The 18,875-nt window shown below is 42.1% G+C and overlaps 1 protein-coding gene across 1 annotated transcript in view; it reads left to right on the forward strand.

Annotated features, from left to right (window-relative positions):
• ACTR2 (actin related protein 2) overlaps nucleotides 1-15,494 on the forward strand; it is a 47,318-nt gene extending 31,824 nt beyond the window's left edge. The window contains exons 6-9 of the mRNA XM_073672171.1: nucleotides 4,046-4,195; nucleotides 7,105-7,250; nucleotides 7,397-7,529; nucleotides 12,107-15,494. Of these exons, the coding sequence (XP_073528272.1) occupies nucleotides 4,046-4,195; nucleotides 7,105-7,250; nucleotides 7,397-7,529; nucleotides 12,107-12,277 (600 nt within the window). The 3' untranslated portion in view covers nucleotides 12,278-15,494. The remainder of the gene's footprint in view (nucleotides 1-4,045; nucleotides 4,196-7,104; nucleotides 7,251-7,396; nucleotides 7,530-12,106) is intronic.
• Nucleotides 15,495-18,875: the final 3,381 nt, after the last annotated feature.

Genomic DNA, 18,875 nt, shown 5'->3' on the forward strand with positions numbered 1-18,875 from the left:
GCAAAGCACCATGACACCATCACACCTCCTCCTCCATGCTTCACGGTGGGAACCAGGCATGTAGAGTCCATCCGTTCACCTTTTCTGCGTCGCACAAAGACACGGTGGTTGGAACCAAAGATCTCAAATTTGGACTCATCAGACCAAAGCACAGATTTCCACTGGTCTAATGTCCATTGCTTGTGTTCTTTAGCCCAAACAAGTCTCTTCTGCTTGTTACCTGTCCTTAGCAGTGGTTTCCTAGCAGCTATTTTACCATGAAGGCCTGCTGCACAAAGTCTCCTTAACAGTTGGTGAAGAGATGTGTCTGCTGCTAGAACTGTGTGTGGCATTGACCTAGCCTCTAATCTGAGCTGCTGTTAACCTGCAATTTCTGAGGCTGGTGACTCAGATAAACTTATCCTCAGAAGCAGAGGTGACTCTTGGTCTTCCTTTCCTGGGGCGGTCCTCGTGTGAGCCAGTTTCTTTGTAGCGCTTGATGGTTTTTGCAACTGCACTTGGGGACACTTTCAAAGATTGCCCAATTTTCCGGACTGACTGACCTTCATTTCTTAAAGTAATGATGGTCACTCGTTTTTCTTTACTTAGCTGCTTTTTTCTTGCCATAATACAAATTCTAACAGTCTATTCAGTAGGACTATCAGCTGTTTATCCACCAGACTTCTGCACAACACAACTGATGGTCCCAACCCCATTTATAAGCCAAGAAATCCCACTTATTAAACCTGACAGGGCACACCTGTGAAGTGAAAACCATTTCCGGTGACTACCTCTTGAAGCTCATCAAGAGAATGCCAAGAGTGTGCAAAACAGTCATGAAAGCGAAAGGTGGCTACTTTGAAGAACCTAGAATATAAGACATATTTTCAGTTGTTTCACACTTTTTTGTTCACTATATAATTCCACATGTGTTAATTCATAGTTTTGGTGCCTTCAGTGTGAATGTACAATTTTCATAGTCATGAAAATACAGAAAAATCTTTGAGAAGGTGTGTCCAAACTTTTGGTCTGTACTGTATGTATGTATGTATGTATGTATGTATGTATGTGTATGTTAATGATATTGCTCATTACAAAATCTTGTTTTACTCAAATTACTTGATGCAAGAACTATTACATCTAGTATTTTGTGTGACCTCCATAATTTTTAAGGACAGCACCAGATCTTCTAGGCATGGAATGAACAAGTTGGCGACATATTGCAACATCTGTCTTTGTACATTCTTCAAGAACAAGCTTTGAGCCTGGATGACAACTTGTCTATTCTGAATTCTCCATATTTCTTTGGTTGGGTTCAGATCGGGAGACACTTGGCCACTGAATCACTTTCACCCTGTTAGTCTTCGGAAATGCAACAGATGTGGAAAAAGTTTCTAAACTCATTCTTCTGAAACATGGTGGTGGCAGTGTCCTTATGTGGGGCTGCATGAGATGCTTGTGTCGAGGAGCTACATTTCATTGATGGTATCATGAATCCACAGATGTACTGCTCTGTTTAGAAAGAGAAGATGCTACCATCACTCCGTGCCGTTGGTAGACATGCAGTTTTCCAACATGACAAAGATCCAAAACACACATCTAAGGCCATGGCTGCATTTCTGAAGAACAAGGTGAAAGTGATTCGGTGAACAACTGAACACCTATTGGTAATTCTGAAGATTCGAGTTGTCATCACTCTCCATCCAGCCTATAAAAGACGTCCATTCTGGAAGAATAGAAAAACAGAAAATGTTGCAATATGTCGCCAACTTGTTCATTCTGTCTATAAGATTTGGTGCTTTGCTTAAAAATCATACAGGTCATACAAAATACTAGATGTCACTTGATGAAACGTAGGCTTGTCAAAATTTTGGAGATGGTCCTTGTTTTCAGTGAGATATTGATTAAAAAAAAATGTACTTGTCAAAAGGGGGTGTACTCAGTTATGCTGAGCACTGTATGTATGTAAATTATTTATATATATATATATATATATATATATATATATATATATATATATATATATATATATATATATATATATATATATATATTTAACTTATATTTATTTATAATGTTTATATGTTAAAAAAAATGTTCTGTCTTGTCAAAATTTTGGAAATTGTTCTTGTGTTCAATGAGCTATTGAGTTAAATCTTATTTTTCAAAGGTGTACTCATTTATGCTGAGCACTGTTATATATAGATATCGATAGGTTTAGCCCAAGTTCTATCTTTTTTGCTCTCCTCTAAATATATATATAATATAATGAAATGAGAGCAAAACATGGGTTTAACCCACATTCTGTGTGTGTGTGTATATATATATATAGAGAGAGAGAGAGAGAGAGGTGTATATCTTAATAAAATTAAGGCGAGCAAAAGATAAGTTTAGTCCACCCTCACACTATATCGAACATATATTTCATATACCTGTTGTATAATATTCAAAGTACTGTAAAAGGATTGTCTAGTGTGGGGAAAAAAAAAAAAAAAAAAAAAAAAATACTCTCAAAAATAGAATTATTACGTTTATTGTTTATTTATCAATGAACAAAAGGGAAATCTCAATCAAATCAATATTTAGTGTCCGCACTTTTACCTTCATCAATTCTTTCCGGTACACTTGTACTTGATCACAGTTTTTGAAGGAACTCGACAGGGTGGTTGTTCCAAACATCTAGGAGAACTAACCACAGATCTGTGGATGTCACTTGTGCAAACCCTTCTGTCTCTTCATGCAGTCCCAGACAGTCTCTGTGATGATCAGTGCGCTATGGGGGCCGTATCATCACTTTTAGAACAGTGTGTTAAGAGCGGTCACACCAAATATTCATTTCATTTAGATTTCTCCTTTTTTTCATTCACTTTGCACTTGTGAACTGATTAAAAAAATGTAGTTTATTTTTAACATTGCTATTTTATTTTTTTCCTTTTACCCCCACATGGAATTTTTTCCCACATTTTTCAATACATTTTATATGGTAAATTGAATGGATTTACTCACAACTACAACTAGCTTCACAAAAAGAAGCCTTCATGTCGCTGTGTCAACAGGAAAACAAAAAAATGCATGTATCCTACGCTCCCATATCCCTGCATTACTTTACTATTGTGTTCAGTGCTGAGGAGAAGCCGCCATTCTTGTGCTTAGAAGCGTTTTCCCATGAACAAAGTTGATTTTAATCAATAGATCTTGGAATAATAATAAGTTCCACAATTGGATGTGTTTAAATAAAATGTTCCTGTGTGAGATAATCTTATAAATGTGCCCCTGCTGTGTACTGTGTAATGGCTGTGTCTGACCGTGCAGGAACATCTGGGCAGGCGGGTGTGCGGAGGAGGGGGGCGGGTGTGCGGAGGAGGGGGGCGGGTGTGCGGAGGAGGGGGGCGGGTGTGCGGAGGAGGGGGGCGGGTGTGCGGAGGAGGGGGGCGGGTGTGCTGACAAAGTTCTTAAAAGTAGCCAAATTGTTGTTAAAGCCGGGATGGCGGCACAGCTTTTAGCCACTTGTTGCTGTGAAATAATTTTGTCATCACTTCAATGAGAAAATGTTAGTCACCTTTTGTCCATCGCTAACAAACCAACATGATCACAGTGTCCCCTGGAGCTTGCATCATGGTAATCCCTACAATTTTTCTTTGACTCATGGGGGTCGCCGAAACCTTTTTACATGATTAAAATGTAAATATGGCAATGCTTTTTCTATATTTCTGTAGATGCTTGTGGCTCCTGTGTCCCGACTGCTTCATTGCCTCAGGAGCTGAATTACCGTAACTCTGTAGCGCCACCTTGTGTCCTGCAGTTGAAACTTGCATTAGGTTGAACGTAACACAAGGAAGTGGATTATCACTGATCTACTTTTTGGGGGGTATATGTAAGCTGGGGGAAAAAAATTAAACGTTTGTGCTAACAAAATAATTTTGCTTTTCAGTCAGCCACATCACAATCCCAAAATGCTTTACTTTCCATTTCCAAGATGTATTAGGGCCAGGCGGAGAAGGGACATATAGTGACGTGGTAATTTAAGTTCAGGAGGTAACCCCGGCCTGTGTCTGCTTTCTTGCAGTTGCTTCTTCTTCGTGGATACGCATTCAATCACTCTGCGGATTTTGAGACCGTTCGCATGATTAAGGAGAAGCTCTGCTATGTCGGCTACAATATAGAGCAAGAGCAAAAGCTGGCGCTGGAGACTACGGTGCTGGTGGAGTCCTACACAGTGAGTAATGGGCAGGCGTGGTGCCATATGTTATTGTAGGGTGGTTTGCTCGCTACAAAGAATTGGGGCTAATTAGTGACTGACTACTAATCTGGTGTTCCCTATATGCATGCATTAGGTGTTCCCTATATACCCTGCTCAAAAAAGTAAAGGGAACACTAAAATACCACATCCTAGTTATCACTGAAATATTCCAGTTGCAAATCTTTATTCATTACGTAGTGGAATGCGTTGAGAACAATAAAACCTAAACATGATCAATGTAAATCAAAATTATTATCCCATGGAGGTCTGGATCTGGAATGATACTCAAAATGAAAGTGGAAAATCAAATTACAGGCTGATCCAACTTCAGTAGAAATGCCTCAAGACAAGGAAATGATGTTCAGTAGTGTGTGGCCTCCACGTGCCTGTATGACCTCCCTACAATGCCTGGGCATGCTCCTGATGAGGTTGCGGATGGTCTCCTGTGGGATCTCCTCCCAGACCTGGACTAAAGCATCCCCCAACTCCTGGACAGTCTCTGGTGCAACGTGTGGCGTTGGTGGATGGAACGAGACATGATGTCCCAGATGTTCTCGATTGGATTCAGGTCTGGGGAACGGGCGGGCCAGTCCATACCTTCAATGCCTTCATCATGCAGGAACTGCTGACACACACCAGCCACATGAGGTCTGGCATTGTCCTGCATTAGGAGGAACCCAGGGCCAACCGCACCAGCATATGGTCTCACAATGAGTCTGAGAATCTCATCCCGGTACCTAATGGCAGTCAGGGTGCTTCTGGCTAGCACATGGAGGGCTGTGCGGCCCTCCAAAGAAATGCCACCCCACTCCATTACTGACCCACTGCCAAACCGGTCATGCTGAAGGATGTTGCAGGCAGCAGATCGCTCTCCACGGCGTCTCCAGTCTCTGTCACATGTGCTCAGTGTGAACCTGCTTTCATCTGTGAAGAGCACAGGGCGCCAGTGGCGAATCTACCAATCTTGGTGTTCTCTGGCGTCAGGCCCTCATACCACCCTCATGGAGTCTCTTTCTGACAGTTTGAGCAGACACATGCACATTTGTGGCCTGCCGGAGGTCATTTTGCAGGGCTCTGGCAGTGCTCCTCCTGTTCCTCCTTGCACAAAGGCGGAGGTAACGTTCCTGCTGCTGGGTTGTTGCCCTCCTACGGCCTCTCCACAACTCCTAGTGTACTGGCCTGTCTCCTGGTACCTGCTCCATGCTTTGGACACTGTTCTGACAGGCACAGCTATCCTTCTTGCGACAGCTCGCATTGATGTGCCATCCTGAATGAGCTGCACTACCTGAGCAACTTCTGTGGGTTGTAGACACCGCCTCATGCTACTGTACCTCTAGGGGTGAAAGCAATGACAAAATGCAAAAGTGACCAAAACATCAGCCAGAAAGGATGAGAACAGAAAAATTGTCTGTGGTCACCACCTGCAGAACCACTCCTTTATAGAGGGTATCTTGCTAATTGCCTATCATTTCTACCAGTTGTCTGTTCCATTTGCACAACAGCAGGAGAGATTTATTCACAATCAGCGTTGCTTCATAACTGAACAGGTTGATTTCACAGGAGTGTTTTTGACTTAGAGTTGCATTGTGTTAAGTGCTCCCTTTATTTTTTTAACAGTGTATATACATTGGGTATTCCCTGACTCTATATTACACAATGCACTAGACTGCTATTTGATTGCAAAATGCTGATATCATAGGTCCGAATCCAGAAATGCCCACCATGGCCAGTTAAATATCACTCCATACAGTGCACCAGGTGTCTAGATTACAGCGTGTCATACATTGGAGGATGTCACTACCAATGGCCATAGTTTTCAACGCCTTAAAAAACCTGGACTTGGCCAGACTCAAAGTAGAAATCACTTGAAATTACTTTCTTGTAGATCAAGTTTTATATAATGCTGTTTGGGTTAATACCCTCTTAAGCATGTAAACTTGAAAAAACTATTGTTCTATCAGAACTACTCATTGATGAAGGTATGAGACCCTTCCTGAGACTCTAATGGGGTCAAAGTTACTGAAAGCTTTAGAAATAAATGTCCTGTATGTCCTTACAGCACACTTACACCCTGTACCATGAAGTCCAGAATTCAACATGCCACAAATGAGCTTTTTTTGCATGACACTTTCAATGTGTGCTAAGCCACGAAACAGTAGTGTGCATGAGCCCTAATGCTGGGATTATTCTTCAATATTGCTATTACTATTGTATCAATAGTATTTGTTATGCCGGAGTTCAGATGCCACTGAGATGACTGCCGCAAAATCTGCATTTTACATGTAGACTCTACCACTGATTCGGCACAGTAGTTTTACAATAGGTTAAATACTCTGTGACAATGGGGTGCAAATCCAGCATCTCAATTGGCATATGATGAAAATCCACAGTATATCTGCTCCAAAAGAGAAAAAGGCAGCAATCACTTAAAGATAGTCTGCCGCACAGAGAACAATCTCGCTCACACTGCTGCCGTCGCGCATGTCCGCCACGCTCTCCCGCCGTCGCTGTGGTGCAGTAGACTAGAGGAATATCAGTGAGCGCCACTCTCCTTGTCTTTAAACTGATGGATGGCTGAGCACCACATGCACAATAGTGGCTCCTGTCCTTGTACCTTTCTTTGCACGGCTTTGCCCATTCGCTTTTTCCTTCACATTCAGACAAATTTATTGAAGCCAAAGGGTTTGTTTTCCCCATTAAGATTTGGTAAAGTTATTACGTCTCATTAAATCACAAGGATTTAAGGAGCTTAGAACAGAGAATACTAATACCTGTGCTGGGTGTATTAATCTGTATCGCCGCTGTGCACATGCCATGCTAGTGGAGGGCACTGTAAACCTAGAGGGGGCGCTGTAAATGCAGCCATGTTTCTTTTTATCGCATAGCTTCCAGATGGCAGGGTTATTAAAGTCGGCGGAGAACGCTTTGAAGCCCCCGAAGCTTTGTTCCAGCCTCATCTTATCAACGTAGAAGGGGTTGGTGTCGCCGAGTTGCTGTTCAACACCATCCAGGCAGCCGACATTGACACCCGGTGAGATTTTCTGTGCTTTCTACCACTGCGGTGACATGTAGGACATCAGACCTATGTGCTGTAATACATGGCTGATAATCTAGAAGACACTGCTTTCTTTGCTTCTCTCTTTCGTGTCTCCTAATAATTACCTTTTTCGTTTACAGGCCAGAGTTTTATAAGCACATTGTGCTGTCCGGAGGCTCCACCATGTACCCGGGGCTGCCGTCACGCCTGGAGAGGGAACTGAAACAGCTCTACTTGGAAAGAGTCCTAAAGGGAGATGTTGAGAAATTATCGGTAAGGGTTAATCACGTCTCCATACAAAATGTGTATTTGGGTTGGAGTAAAATAGCACCAAGTTTAGCAACTTTCTAAAAAGTCGAACGTAGAGAACAAAAAAATACGGACGAGCCCATATAAAATAGACCTAAAAAGCACAAATAGAATAATTGTGTGCAGAAAAAAGAACAAAACTAAACAAAAAATAGGCGCAAAGGCAATGATGAATAATTTAAACTCTTGCAGTTTTCACAGGGGTCAGTGAGCTTCATAGTAAGCCAATACCTCCTGTTCTGTACAGAAGACTTTTCAGCAGTCTCATTATCATTTCAGGCAGGATTACAGGGTCAAAAAACCCCACAAAATTTGAGTTTGGTTTAAAATGGTCAACATGCAGCACATAAGTGCATGTTTCACAATGGCCATAGATCAGAAAAACCTACAAGAAGCAAAAAATGAAAATAAACCCTGCTGTAAATAAATGAAAGCAAGTGCATTTAAATAAAATAGGGTTCTTAGAAACACTGTTTTTGATCAAAAATAGTATGAAAGCTATCCCACCAGCGACAAGATGAACCCGTTCGGGATAGAACCTACTCTGTCTAATATTAAAAACCTTACCATGTGTCAAAGTTGACCTCTGTGTGAATAAGGGCAGACTGAGGCCCCGGTCCCAAACTAGGAACACCAGCCAAGGGAAGCTTTTAAATGTGTTGTCCAGCTGAAGGCAGGGAGGCCACAGAATGCAAAACATACAAAGAAAAAAAACCCACAAAATTGGGATAGCTTTCATACTATTTTTGATCAAAAACAGTGTTACTAAGAACCCTATTTTATTTAAATGCACTTGCTTTTTATTTATTTACAGCAGGGTTTATGTTCATTTTGCTTCTTGTAGGTTTTTCAGGATTACAGTATCAGATGACGCCTCTAGTTACAGAGGATAACACACAGGATCCGTCATTGATAATGTGTAATGTTACAGCTCATCTCCTCCCCCTCCCTACAGTGATCTCGCCACAGGTCATAGCGCAGACCCACAACACCCTCCTGTAGAAATCAATGAGTGATTCCCAGATACCAGGTCCAGGTGGCTGCTGTAAAGCAGGTCTTTAAATACGACCCATTTAAAGGGAATCTGTCACCAGGTTTTTGCCACCTAATCTGAAATCAGCATAATGTAGAGACAGACCCAGATTCCAGCAGTGTGTCACTTACTGGGCTACTTGCTGTAGTTTTCATAAAATCACTGTTTTATCAGCAGGAGCAGTCCTCCATATTCATGAGCTCTGAGTAATCCCGCCCCATCACTGATTGGCTGCTTTTTATGTACACACTACATAGGCATAAAGCTGCCTATCAGTGATGTGTGCTGTGGTTATACAGAGCTCAGCATTCAGAGAACTGCTAGATCTGCAGCACATACAACAGGAATTTTATCAAAACTGCAGCAAGCAGCCCTGTAAGTGACACATGACTGGAATCAGGTTCTCTTCCCCTATATCTGTTGCTGTCCCATCTGAAAGCAGCATATCTGGTGACAAATTTCCTTTAAGGTTAAGCTAGAATATTTTTATATACAATAGGTCCTGCTTGCTATGTAGACTGAGCTCATTATAAAAGCATACAATAATCCTTTTCTGCATCTTGCATGTCTGGAATTATATATTCTGATCTGTGCTGATGACATATTATATTTTACTTTTCAAATATCTGCCTTTTTCTGAAAAATAATTCTAACTTCGGTCATTTGAGTGGAGGATAGTCATGAGGATTATTTCACTATTCTGCCACCAGAGGGCGCCTGTGTACCATTGCGGAAGGCTTCCTGGCTTGGTAGAAGTTTGCTGTTAGATTTCCGTTTCTTTGTATAATAATAATAATTATTATTATTTTTATAGCGCCAACATATTCCGCAGCACTTTACAATTTGTATGAAGCAGACGTGGCGTGCAGATCATATTATAATGTGTATGATCAGTGCTTTTGCATTGTAGAGACTTTAATCCCTTCATTTTACGGGCTGAGAATGACACCAGACACAGCACTTCTCCATCACATTTCATATGATCCGGATGCCTCCACACTGAGGGCGACAACCGTGACACTCCTCATATGATCTCACTAGGGGGAGAGCCATGGCTGCAGCCTAGCAATAGTCACTTATAGGCCAGTAAGCTTAACCTCTACTGTGGGTAAAATCCTGGAGGGTTTCCTAAGAGATGCTATACTAGAGTATCTGAAGAAGAATAACCTCATAACCCAATATCAACATGGGTTTACGAGGGACCGTTCCTGTCAAACTAATCTGATCAGCTTTTATGAGGAGGCAAGTTCCAAACTGGACCAAGGAAATGCAGTGGATGTTGTGTATATGGACTTTTCAAAAGCTTTTGATACGGTTCCACACAAAAGGATGATACATAAAATGAGAACAATGGGGATAGGGGAAAATATATGTATGTGGGTTAAGAATTGGCTCAGTGATAGGAAACAAAGGGTGGTTATTAATGGAAAACACTCAGACTGGGTCTCAGTTAACAGTGGGGTACCACAGGGGTCAGTATTGGGCCCCCTTCTTTTTAACATATTTATTAATGACCTTGTAGGGGGCATACAGAGTAATATTTCAATATTTGCAGATGACACTAAACTCTGCAGGGTAATCAATACAGAGGAGGACAATTTTATATTACAGGAGGATCTATGTAAACTAGAAGCTTGGGCTGATAAATGGCAAATGAGCTTTAATGGGGATAAATGTAAGGTAATGCACTTGGGCAGAGGAAATAAAATGTATAATTATATGCTTAATTGTAAAACTCTGGGCAAAACTGTAACTGAAAAAGACCTGGGTGTATTGGTGGACGACAAGCTCACATTTAGTGGCCAGTGTCAGGCAGCTGCTGCAAAGGCAAATAAAATAATGGGATGCATTAAAAGAGGCATAGATGCTCATGAGGAGAACATAATTTTACCTCTATACAAGTCACTAGTGCAACCACACTTAGAATACTGTGTACAGTTCTGGTATCCGGTGTATAAGACATAGCTGAACTAGAGCGGGTGCAGAGAAGAGCGACCAAGGTTATTAGAGGACTGGGGGGTCTGCAATACTAAGACAGGTTATTACACTTGGGGTTATTTACTGTGGAAAAAAGAAGGCTTAGGGGTGATCTTATTACTATGTACAAGTATATGAGGGGACAGTACAAAGACCTGTCTGCTGATCTTTTTACTCTGAGGCCAGAGACGGGGACAAGGGGGCATCTTCTACGTCTGGAGGAAAGAAGGTTTAATCATAATCACAGACGCGGATTCTTTACTGTAAGAGCAGTGAGACTATGGAGCTCTCTGCCGCATGATGTTGTAATGAGTGATTCACTATTAAAATATAAGAAGGGCATGGATGCCTTTCTAGAAAAGTATAATATTTCAGGTTATAAATACTAGATTCCTTGATAGGGCGTTGATCCAGGGAACTAGTCTGATTGTCGTATGGAGTCGGGAAGGAATTTTTTTCCCCAATGTGGAGCTTAGTGTTTGCCACATGTTTTTTTTTTTGCCTTCCTCTGGATCAACAAGTTAGGCTATGGGTTGAACTAAAACTATGTTACTTCTCCTCCATGGGGCAGCATGACAGCGAGGGCACGGTGCCGGGCTTTAGAGGCAGCTGAAACTGATCTCAGCTGGAAAGCAGCGACTGGATCCCGGCGGCGGTGGCTTTTCCTTGACCGGGGGTCTCAGAACAGTAGTGCACACAGCTGGGAGGGAAGCCGTATCCGGAGGACACCCCCCCCCCCCCCCCATTGATAACACCCAGTAATGGGCAGTGACTGGAGCCAGACTGCAACTTGTCCGGATAATGGAGAAATACGGCATCATTCGGGCATTCTACGTGAATAGTCCCCTTGCGCTAAGCAGACAGGTCATTGATTTTAATGGAAAACTGTAATGCTTCATTTCTACTGTGGAGGCGCTGCAGGGGGATGGAACACTTGCTGACTATCTTTAAACAGATCATATTCTCTACGGTGTGAAATCCTCAGCTCCTGTATATAGCGGGGCCATGACTGTCTGTGCCAGGGATGGAGTTCCCATGATGGCGCTCTCAAAACAAACAAGTCATAGATGCCTTTTTATCATGAGATCTTACACCATCAGAATTTTTTTCATATCTTTCAGAATTCCAGTTTACGAACTCCCCTCGTACCCAGTAATGGCAGGGCAGAGAAATGGCCCGCTTATGCAAATCATAGTGTAATCTGATCAATGGAGAAGATGAAGGAAAAAAATGACTCAATCTTCTCCATTGTGTCAGTCTGTGGAATTCGGACTGCGCTCAGATGTCACCCGAGTGCAGTCCGATGGTTTCCACTGACTCATTGACTTTCATGGCAGAGTGTGATCTGAATATCTGGGCATACAGCGATCATTTTCCCAGATATGTGCACTGCCCCGTAAAATAACACTGGTCTGAGTGCGATCCGATGGTTTGTTACATCGCACTCAGACCGAAAATACGTCCATGTGCATGAGCCCTAATATTAATATTGTTTTATATTGATCTTTTTCTTTTTTTTTTTTTCTTGCAGAAATTCAAGATTCGCATTGAAGACCCTCCCCGTCGTAAGCACATGGTATTCCTGGGGGGCGCAGTGTTAGCAGACATCATGAAAGACAAAGACAACTTCTGGATGACCAGGCAGGAGTACCAGGAGAAGGGCGTGCGCGTGCTGGAGAAGCTGGGTGTGACTGTCCGATAAACTCCGCTGCCTGTCCTGTTGCTTCTCTAAAGCTTTCCTTATATTTCCTTTATTGCCAATCTTTGAACTCATTCAGCTACATGACTCGGAAAAGCCTATCGACGTTAGCAGTCGGGCGGGGGAGAGGGTATCCATTTTTTTTTTTTGTCCTGGTTTCCTGGGGGGAGCTTTGTTCCATATTTGTTAATGTGGCCAATGTAATAGCACAAAGCTCCAACTACAACACCTGTCGGCTCTATGGTCTGCCCCCGAGGGTGGGCTTTTTTCTCTCCACATAGTATCCTGCTTTAAATCTGCTCTTTCTCTTCTGGTCTCTGGGTGATTTTGATTTTTGTTTTTTTTTAACCGTACCGACTCCGTGTAGCACGGCTACCTACCTAGCTCGCTCTGCACCCCACACTGCCCTGCTCAGCAATATGATCATTCTTCCAGCTCGGCTATGTTTCCTCTATCGACCTGCTCTGTCTTATTTCGTTTATTTTTTTTTTCTAATTTTAATTTTTTTGGGGAATATTTATGGTACATTTCCAATATATTATATACTGTAAACTGGACGCAGCCTCCCCAGCTCCTCTTCCCCCTTCCTTTTACTCTGTGGCCTAAGAAGAAAGCACTTGTCCAGGCAATGAGGTCAGAGGACGACGAGATTCTCAATAATCATTCCCAGGAACAGAATCGGTTACAAATGTGTATGTGATCATTTCTAAATATAGAGAACTGTATCTATAAAAGAGAACAAAACAAAAAAAAAAAAAATCTTTTTTTGTGTTTATTTTTTCCCCTCCTCTTAGTTTGCTTGTCTTATTTGGTTTATTTCCGGCACCAATGTTTCTTTAAGAAGCACAGAGACAAAAAATAAGTCAGTGCCAATTACACAATAGACGGTGGTTCGGTGCAAAGTCAGGGGCACGCAGTGTTGGGCGCTATATACAGTGGTATGAAAAAGTGTTTGCTCCCTTCCCGATTTCTTGTTCTTTGGCATGTTTGTCACACTTAAATGTTTCAGATGACAAAAGAAATTTAAATATTAGACAAAGATAACACAAGTAACCACAAAATGCAGTTTTTAAATGAAGGACTTTATTATTAAGGGAAAAAGAAATCCAAACCTACACGGCCCTGTGTGAAAAAGTGATTCCCCCTAAACCTTATAACTGGTTGTGCCACCCTTAGCTGCAACAACTGCAATCAAGCTTTTGCGATAACTTGCAAGGAGTCTTTCTCAACGCTCTGGAGGAATTTTGACCACTCATCTTTGCAAAATTGTTGCAATTCTGCCACATTGGAGGGTTTTCGAGCATGAACCGCCTTTTTAAGGTCATGCCACAGCATCTCAATTGGATTGGGGTTAGGACTTTGACTAGGCCATTCCAAAGTCTTCACTTTGTTTTTCTTAAGCCATTCAGAGGTGGACTTGCTGGTGTGTTTTGGATCATTGTCCTGCTGCATAACCCAAGTGCACTTCAGCTTGAGGTCACGAACAGATGGCCGGAAATTCTCCTTCAGGATTTTTTGGTAGACAGCAGAATTCATGGTTCCATTTGCCACAGCAAGTCTTCCAGGTCCTGAAGCAGCAAAACAGCCCCAGACCATCACACTACCACCACATTTTACTGTTAGTATGATGTTCTTTTTCTGAAAGCAGTTACTTCTACACCAGATGTAATTAGACATACACAAGACAAAAGTTTAACTTTTGTCTTGTCAGTCCACAGAGTATTCTCCCAAAAGTCTTGACAATCAAGATATTTTCTGGCAAAATTGAGACGAGCCTTTGTTCTTTTTTGCTCAGCAGTGGTTTTCGTCTTGGAACTCTGCCATTTTTGCCCAGTCTTTGTTATGGTGGAGTCATGAACACTTACCTTAACTGAGGCAAGTGAGGCCTGCAGTTCTTTGGATGTTGTTGTGGGGTCTTTTGTGACCTCTTGGATGACCCATCGCTGTGCTCTTGGGGTAATTTTAGTTGGCCAGTCACTCCTGGGAAGGTTCACCACTGTTCCATGTTTTCACCATGTAGGCGCTGTAGGTTTGGATTTCTTTTTCCCTTAATAAAGATGTTAATTTACAAAGTGCATTTTGAGTTTTTGTGTTAATATTATCTAATATTTAATTGTTTTTTGTGATCTGAAACATTTAAGTGTGACAAACATGCAAAAGAATAAGAAGTCAGGAAGGGGGCAAACACTTTTTCACACGACTGTATACAGTGATGCACACGTCGTCTTTTACCTAGTAAGGTCGGAGTTTACAGAAAGTGTTGCTAAATCGTAACTAGTGTTACACCTTTTCCGTAGCGTTCCTGTAGATCGCAGTCAGATTGCGGACCCTTTGCTTTTTGTCTGCTGGACCGTATACTTATTCGGAGATGGAGCTGGATCTTGGCAAAGCCATTTAGAGCACAGAAATTGTTATCTATCCCCAATAGGTCTGTTTTACTCAATCTTTGTGCTATCCCTCTGTTGTTCCTCCTGGCAATGTATTAGTAAATGGACAGTCGGGTGTTACCATTGCTCTCTAGGTTGTATGCTTGTGTAATCGGGGAATGGTAAGGCCTCATGCACATTGTAGTTTTTACAACTTCAGGGTAAGAGGACAATAACAGTCTTGATACCATGTGCATATATATTGTCCTTGAAGCATTGATTATAGGAAAGAATACTGCTGCCATGCTGCATCGCACAGGGGACTTGGTAGCCAATGTACGTGTTAAGTCTAACACTCAGTTGTCAAGTTACTCATGCATTTCCAGGAGGAATAACAGAGGAAAACAACAATGCAGAATTCCAAGAAAAATGTCACTTCAGGGGGAATACAAGTATCTAATGAAGCAGGAATGCTAGAAGCCTAGATAAATGGTAGAGACTAACTTGCCCTTTGCCGGTTCTGCGCCACCAGTGAATGTGATTGCCACATATTTTATATTGCTTTGATCTGTAAAACTTTCCGCCTATCCCTTTTATAGGCTTTCTATGCAGCCGTATCATGCAGGGTTTCCATAATTCCTGGATAGCTCTATGTAGTAAACCAGCGTCCAGAAATGGGATAAAGAAACTTTCTGGCAATTCCCATTCTGCATTTACAACTTGAAGACAATAAGTCCTAAGTCCTCTTCTAGGCTAGAGAGATTACTTTTTTTTTTTTTAAATACATAATTATGTCATAAAATTTTAAGATCAATTTTTAAAGTAATTTGGAATAAATTTGTCCTTCTCTCTGAGCGACTCCTCGTCATCATCTGTTTATTTAAAGGGAAAGCGGGAACGTTCACATCTTGTGTTATCCGTTTTTGTGGGTTATGGCTGCTTCTGGCAGCTTGTACAAATAATAAATTGTGAAATGGCGACTCCCGGGAGTATGTTATTATAGGAAAGTGTCACCGCTATTGAGGGGAATAGGAGCGGAGCTGCAGTTCTCAGCCACTACATGGTGCACAGAGCTGCGCCATTCTGCATCCACTCACTGTATACATCCAGCCGTCGCTAGAGGTGAATACAGCTGATCTGTGGTGGTGCTGGCCGTCCGACCCCCAACTATGACCATAACAATGGACACCCCCATTATAAAAACGTATAAGACAACTGCTGTGATTGATGTATAATGGAGAGTTCTGCAACTGAGTAATATAAAGTTACATTATGGACTCCTTTTTATATGGAAAAACATGATTTTTGCATGTTGATGGTTACCTTTTTAGGCCTAATTCAGATGTTTTTTTCTCACAAGAAAAGTAGACCGATTATTTTGATCAGTGTCATCAGTTTTTCTCGTACGTGGAGGGGAAAAAAAAGGCCACACTCTGATCAAAATTGGACATCTCCAACATTTTGCGAGGACCACTCAGTACATGTGAATGGTTCCATGGTGGACTATCACAGGTACGAATACTATCCATTTAGAACATTGATAAAACTCTTAAAATAATATCTGATGTCTGAATGAGTCCCTAGGGTCAGACTTTTGTGGGAGTGTCACTCCCTGTAATATAGGCTGGATGTGAGCTCTATATGTATCCAGGGCGCTGAGATCTTCCTTAGCTCATATCAGAACAGCTTCTCTCCTGCACTCATTTCCTCTCCATACACTTTCCCCCTTTTATATACAGTCTGTTTTTTCTGTTCTCCATAAGACTTGAAATACGTCTCCCTTCTTTGCACTGCAGATCGGTGTACAATCTCCTTTTTCCTCCCTACTGCTATCTCTAACACTGAGAGAACGGAGAGGAAATCCAGGAGCATTTGGAACATTGTAATTTTTTCTTTTTGCAGATCACGGAGCAATGCAGCAGCAAAATAGAACATTTTTTTTGTGTGAAGACTATTTAGAAAGTTGCTTAAAGAGGTTGTCCACTACTTTAACATTGATGACTTATACGTAGGATACGTCATCAATGTCTGATCGGTGGGGGTGAGACATTCGGCACACTCTTGATCAGCTGTTCTCCGTGCCAGCAGTGTCCAGAAGGGCTCAGTTACGGAGCTGCTCCGTTTGATAGTGGCTGTGGCCGGGTACAGCACATCCTCCTATTGATTTGAATAGGGGCGGATGTGCAATACCCAGCCGCGGCCACTGTCTGTAAACGGAGCAGCTCCAGCCGCCGCTGGCACAGAGAACAACTAATCGGCGGGGGTGCCGGGAGTCACATCCCCACTGATCAGACATAGGATAGGTCATCAGTCTGCTTTCCGTCAATATAATGGAAACCTTTCTAACCACTCTCCAATTTACCTATTTGTAGACGTGTGAGTGATACATATCCTTCCTATGCAATACTAAGGAAATCCTGAAAACATGACCTGTTGGGGGGCTGGAAGGACTGGAGTTTGGGAGACACTGGTCTAGAAAATACTCTATCTCCCAATCATTGGGCATGTGACGTAGTCAGTGCAGTATTTCCTTGCATCTGATGATGGCCGTACATTCAGTAAATCGTTTTTAAACACCTCCTCACTGAGGGTTTCAGCCGGGGTGGGGGGGGGCGTCCTCAGTTGTACTCTGTTTGTGCAGCATGTGCTGTCTAGAACCCTTGTTGCTCTATTTCTCCTTATTCTGTTGTACAATCAGAGAAAGGGATTGGAAGTTCAAAGATCGTGCAATGCAGTTTGGGATCACAGCAAAGTGGCAAGTAGCGGAAGTGCGTCTTATCGACAATCGGGCGCGCGTCAGGACAAATGGTATACGCAAAAAAAAAAGTCAGAATACAAAAAGCAGTGACCCATAAGTAATGTGATACATGGCCAATTAGCCAATTGTATATTGTGGGAATAAACAAGATTACTCCGGAAACATGAAGATGCCATTGCTCAGATGTGAATCCAGGGCACCCCAGTGCTGCAGGTAAGAGCTCTCAAATTTATTGTCCCCATCCTGCCCCTGGTCAATTTCTACAACAAATCTGCCTTTGGAAATTCGGACTCATTCACAAGTCAGTTTTAGGGCTCATTCAGATGTCCGAGTTTCACGTAGAAGTGTTATCTGTGGTTTTCACGACTAGCACTCGTGGCTGTGCTCGTGTCCCAGTGGTCCTTTGAAAATATCGAAGACGCATCTGATGGCATCCAAGTGCGATCCGATTTTCACGAACTGTCAGAATGAAGAAGATGGAGAATTTTTTTTTAAATTTCTCCATATGAGAAAAATGGATGACACTCGGACCACACTCTGATTAAAATAATCGGTCCATTTTTCTCATACGTGGAAAAATCGGAAGTGTGAATGAGTCCTTACTCATGCCATTTCTAAAACGGAAAGCACATGGACCAGTAGTGTTTATGGCTAAAAGTCCTCATACACATTAAAGTCGGATGATATGGTTGGAATCTGCTGATAGATAATGTCCAGCGGCTGAAATTTCAATGGCTGATCCTTTTGTTCTATGTGTGGATAAGCCGATGCCGGAGGAGTCTGGCAGCTGCTCCCATAGAGAGCACCACAGCGTTCGGGTGACATCAAAAATGCTGTTTCTGAGGCAAAGCCAACAAATGCCAAAAAATTGTGTGATGTAGTCAAAGCATCCTGGACTGGAAGAACAGTTGACAGGTGCCAGAAGTTAGTCGACTCTATGCAACATAGATGTGAAGCAGTTCTAAAAAACACTGGGTATACAGTGGTGGCCAAAAGTATTGGCACCCCTGCAATTCTGTCAGATAATACTCAGTTTCTTCCTGAAAATGATTGCAATCACAAATTCTTTGGTATTATTCTCTTCATTTAATTTGTCTTCAATGAAAAAAACGCAAAAAGAATTGTCCTAAAGCCAAATTGGATATAATTCCACACCAAACCTAAAAAAGGGGGTGGACAAAAGTATTGGCACTGTTTGAAAAATCATGTGATGCTTCTCTAATTTGTGTAATTAACAGCACCTGTAACTTACCTGTGGCACCTAACAGGTGTTGGAAATAACTAAATCACACTTGCAGCCAGTTAACATGGATTAAAGTTGACTCAACCTCTGTCCTGTGTCCTTGTGTGTACCACATTCAGCATGGAGAAAAGAAAGAAGACCAAAGAACTGTCTGAGGACTTGAGAAACCAAATTGTGAGGAAGCATGAGCAATCTCAAGGCTACAAGTCCATCTCCAAAGACCTGAATGTTCCT

This window comes from Phyllobates terribilis, unplaced genomic scaffold, assembly GCF_046119375.1.
Source record: "Phyllobates terribilis strain yellow unplaced genomic scaffold, ASM4611937v1 Scaffold_3__8_contigs__length_932513732, whole genome shotgun sequence".
NCBI lineage: Eukaryota > Metazoa > Chordata > Amphibia > Anura > Dendrobatidae > Phyllobates > Phyllobates terribilis.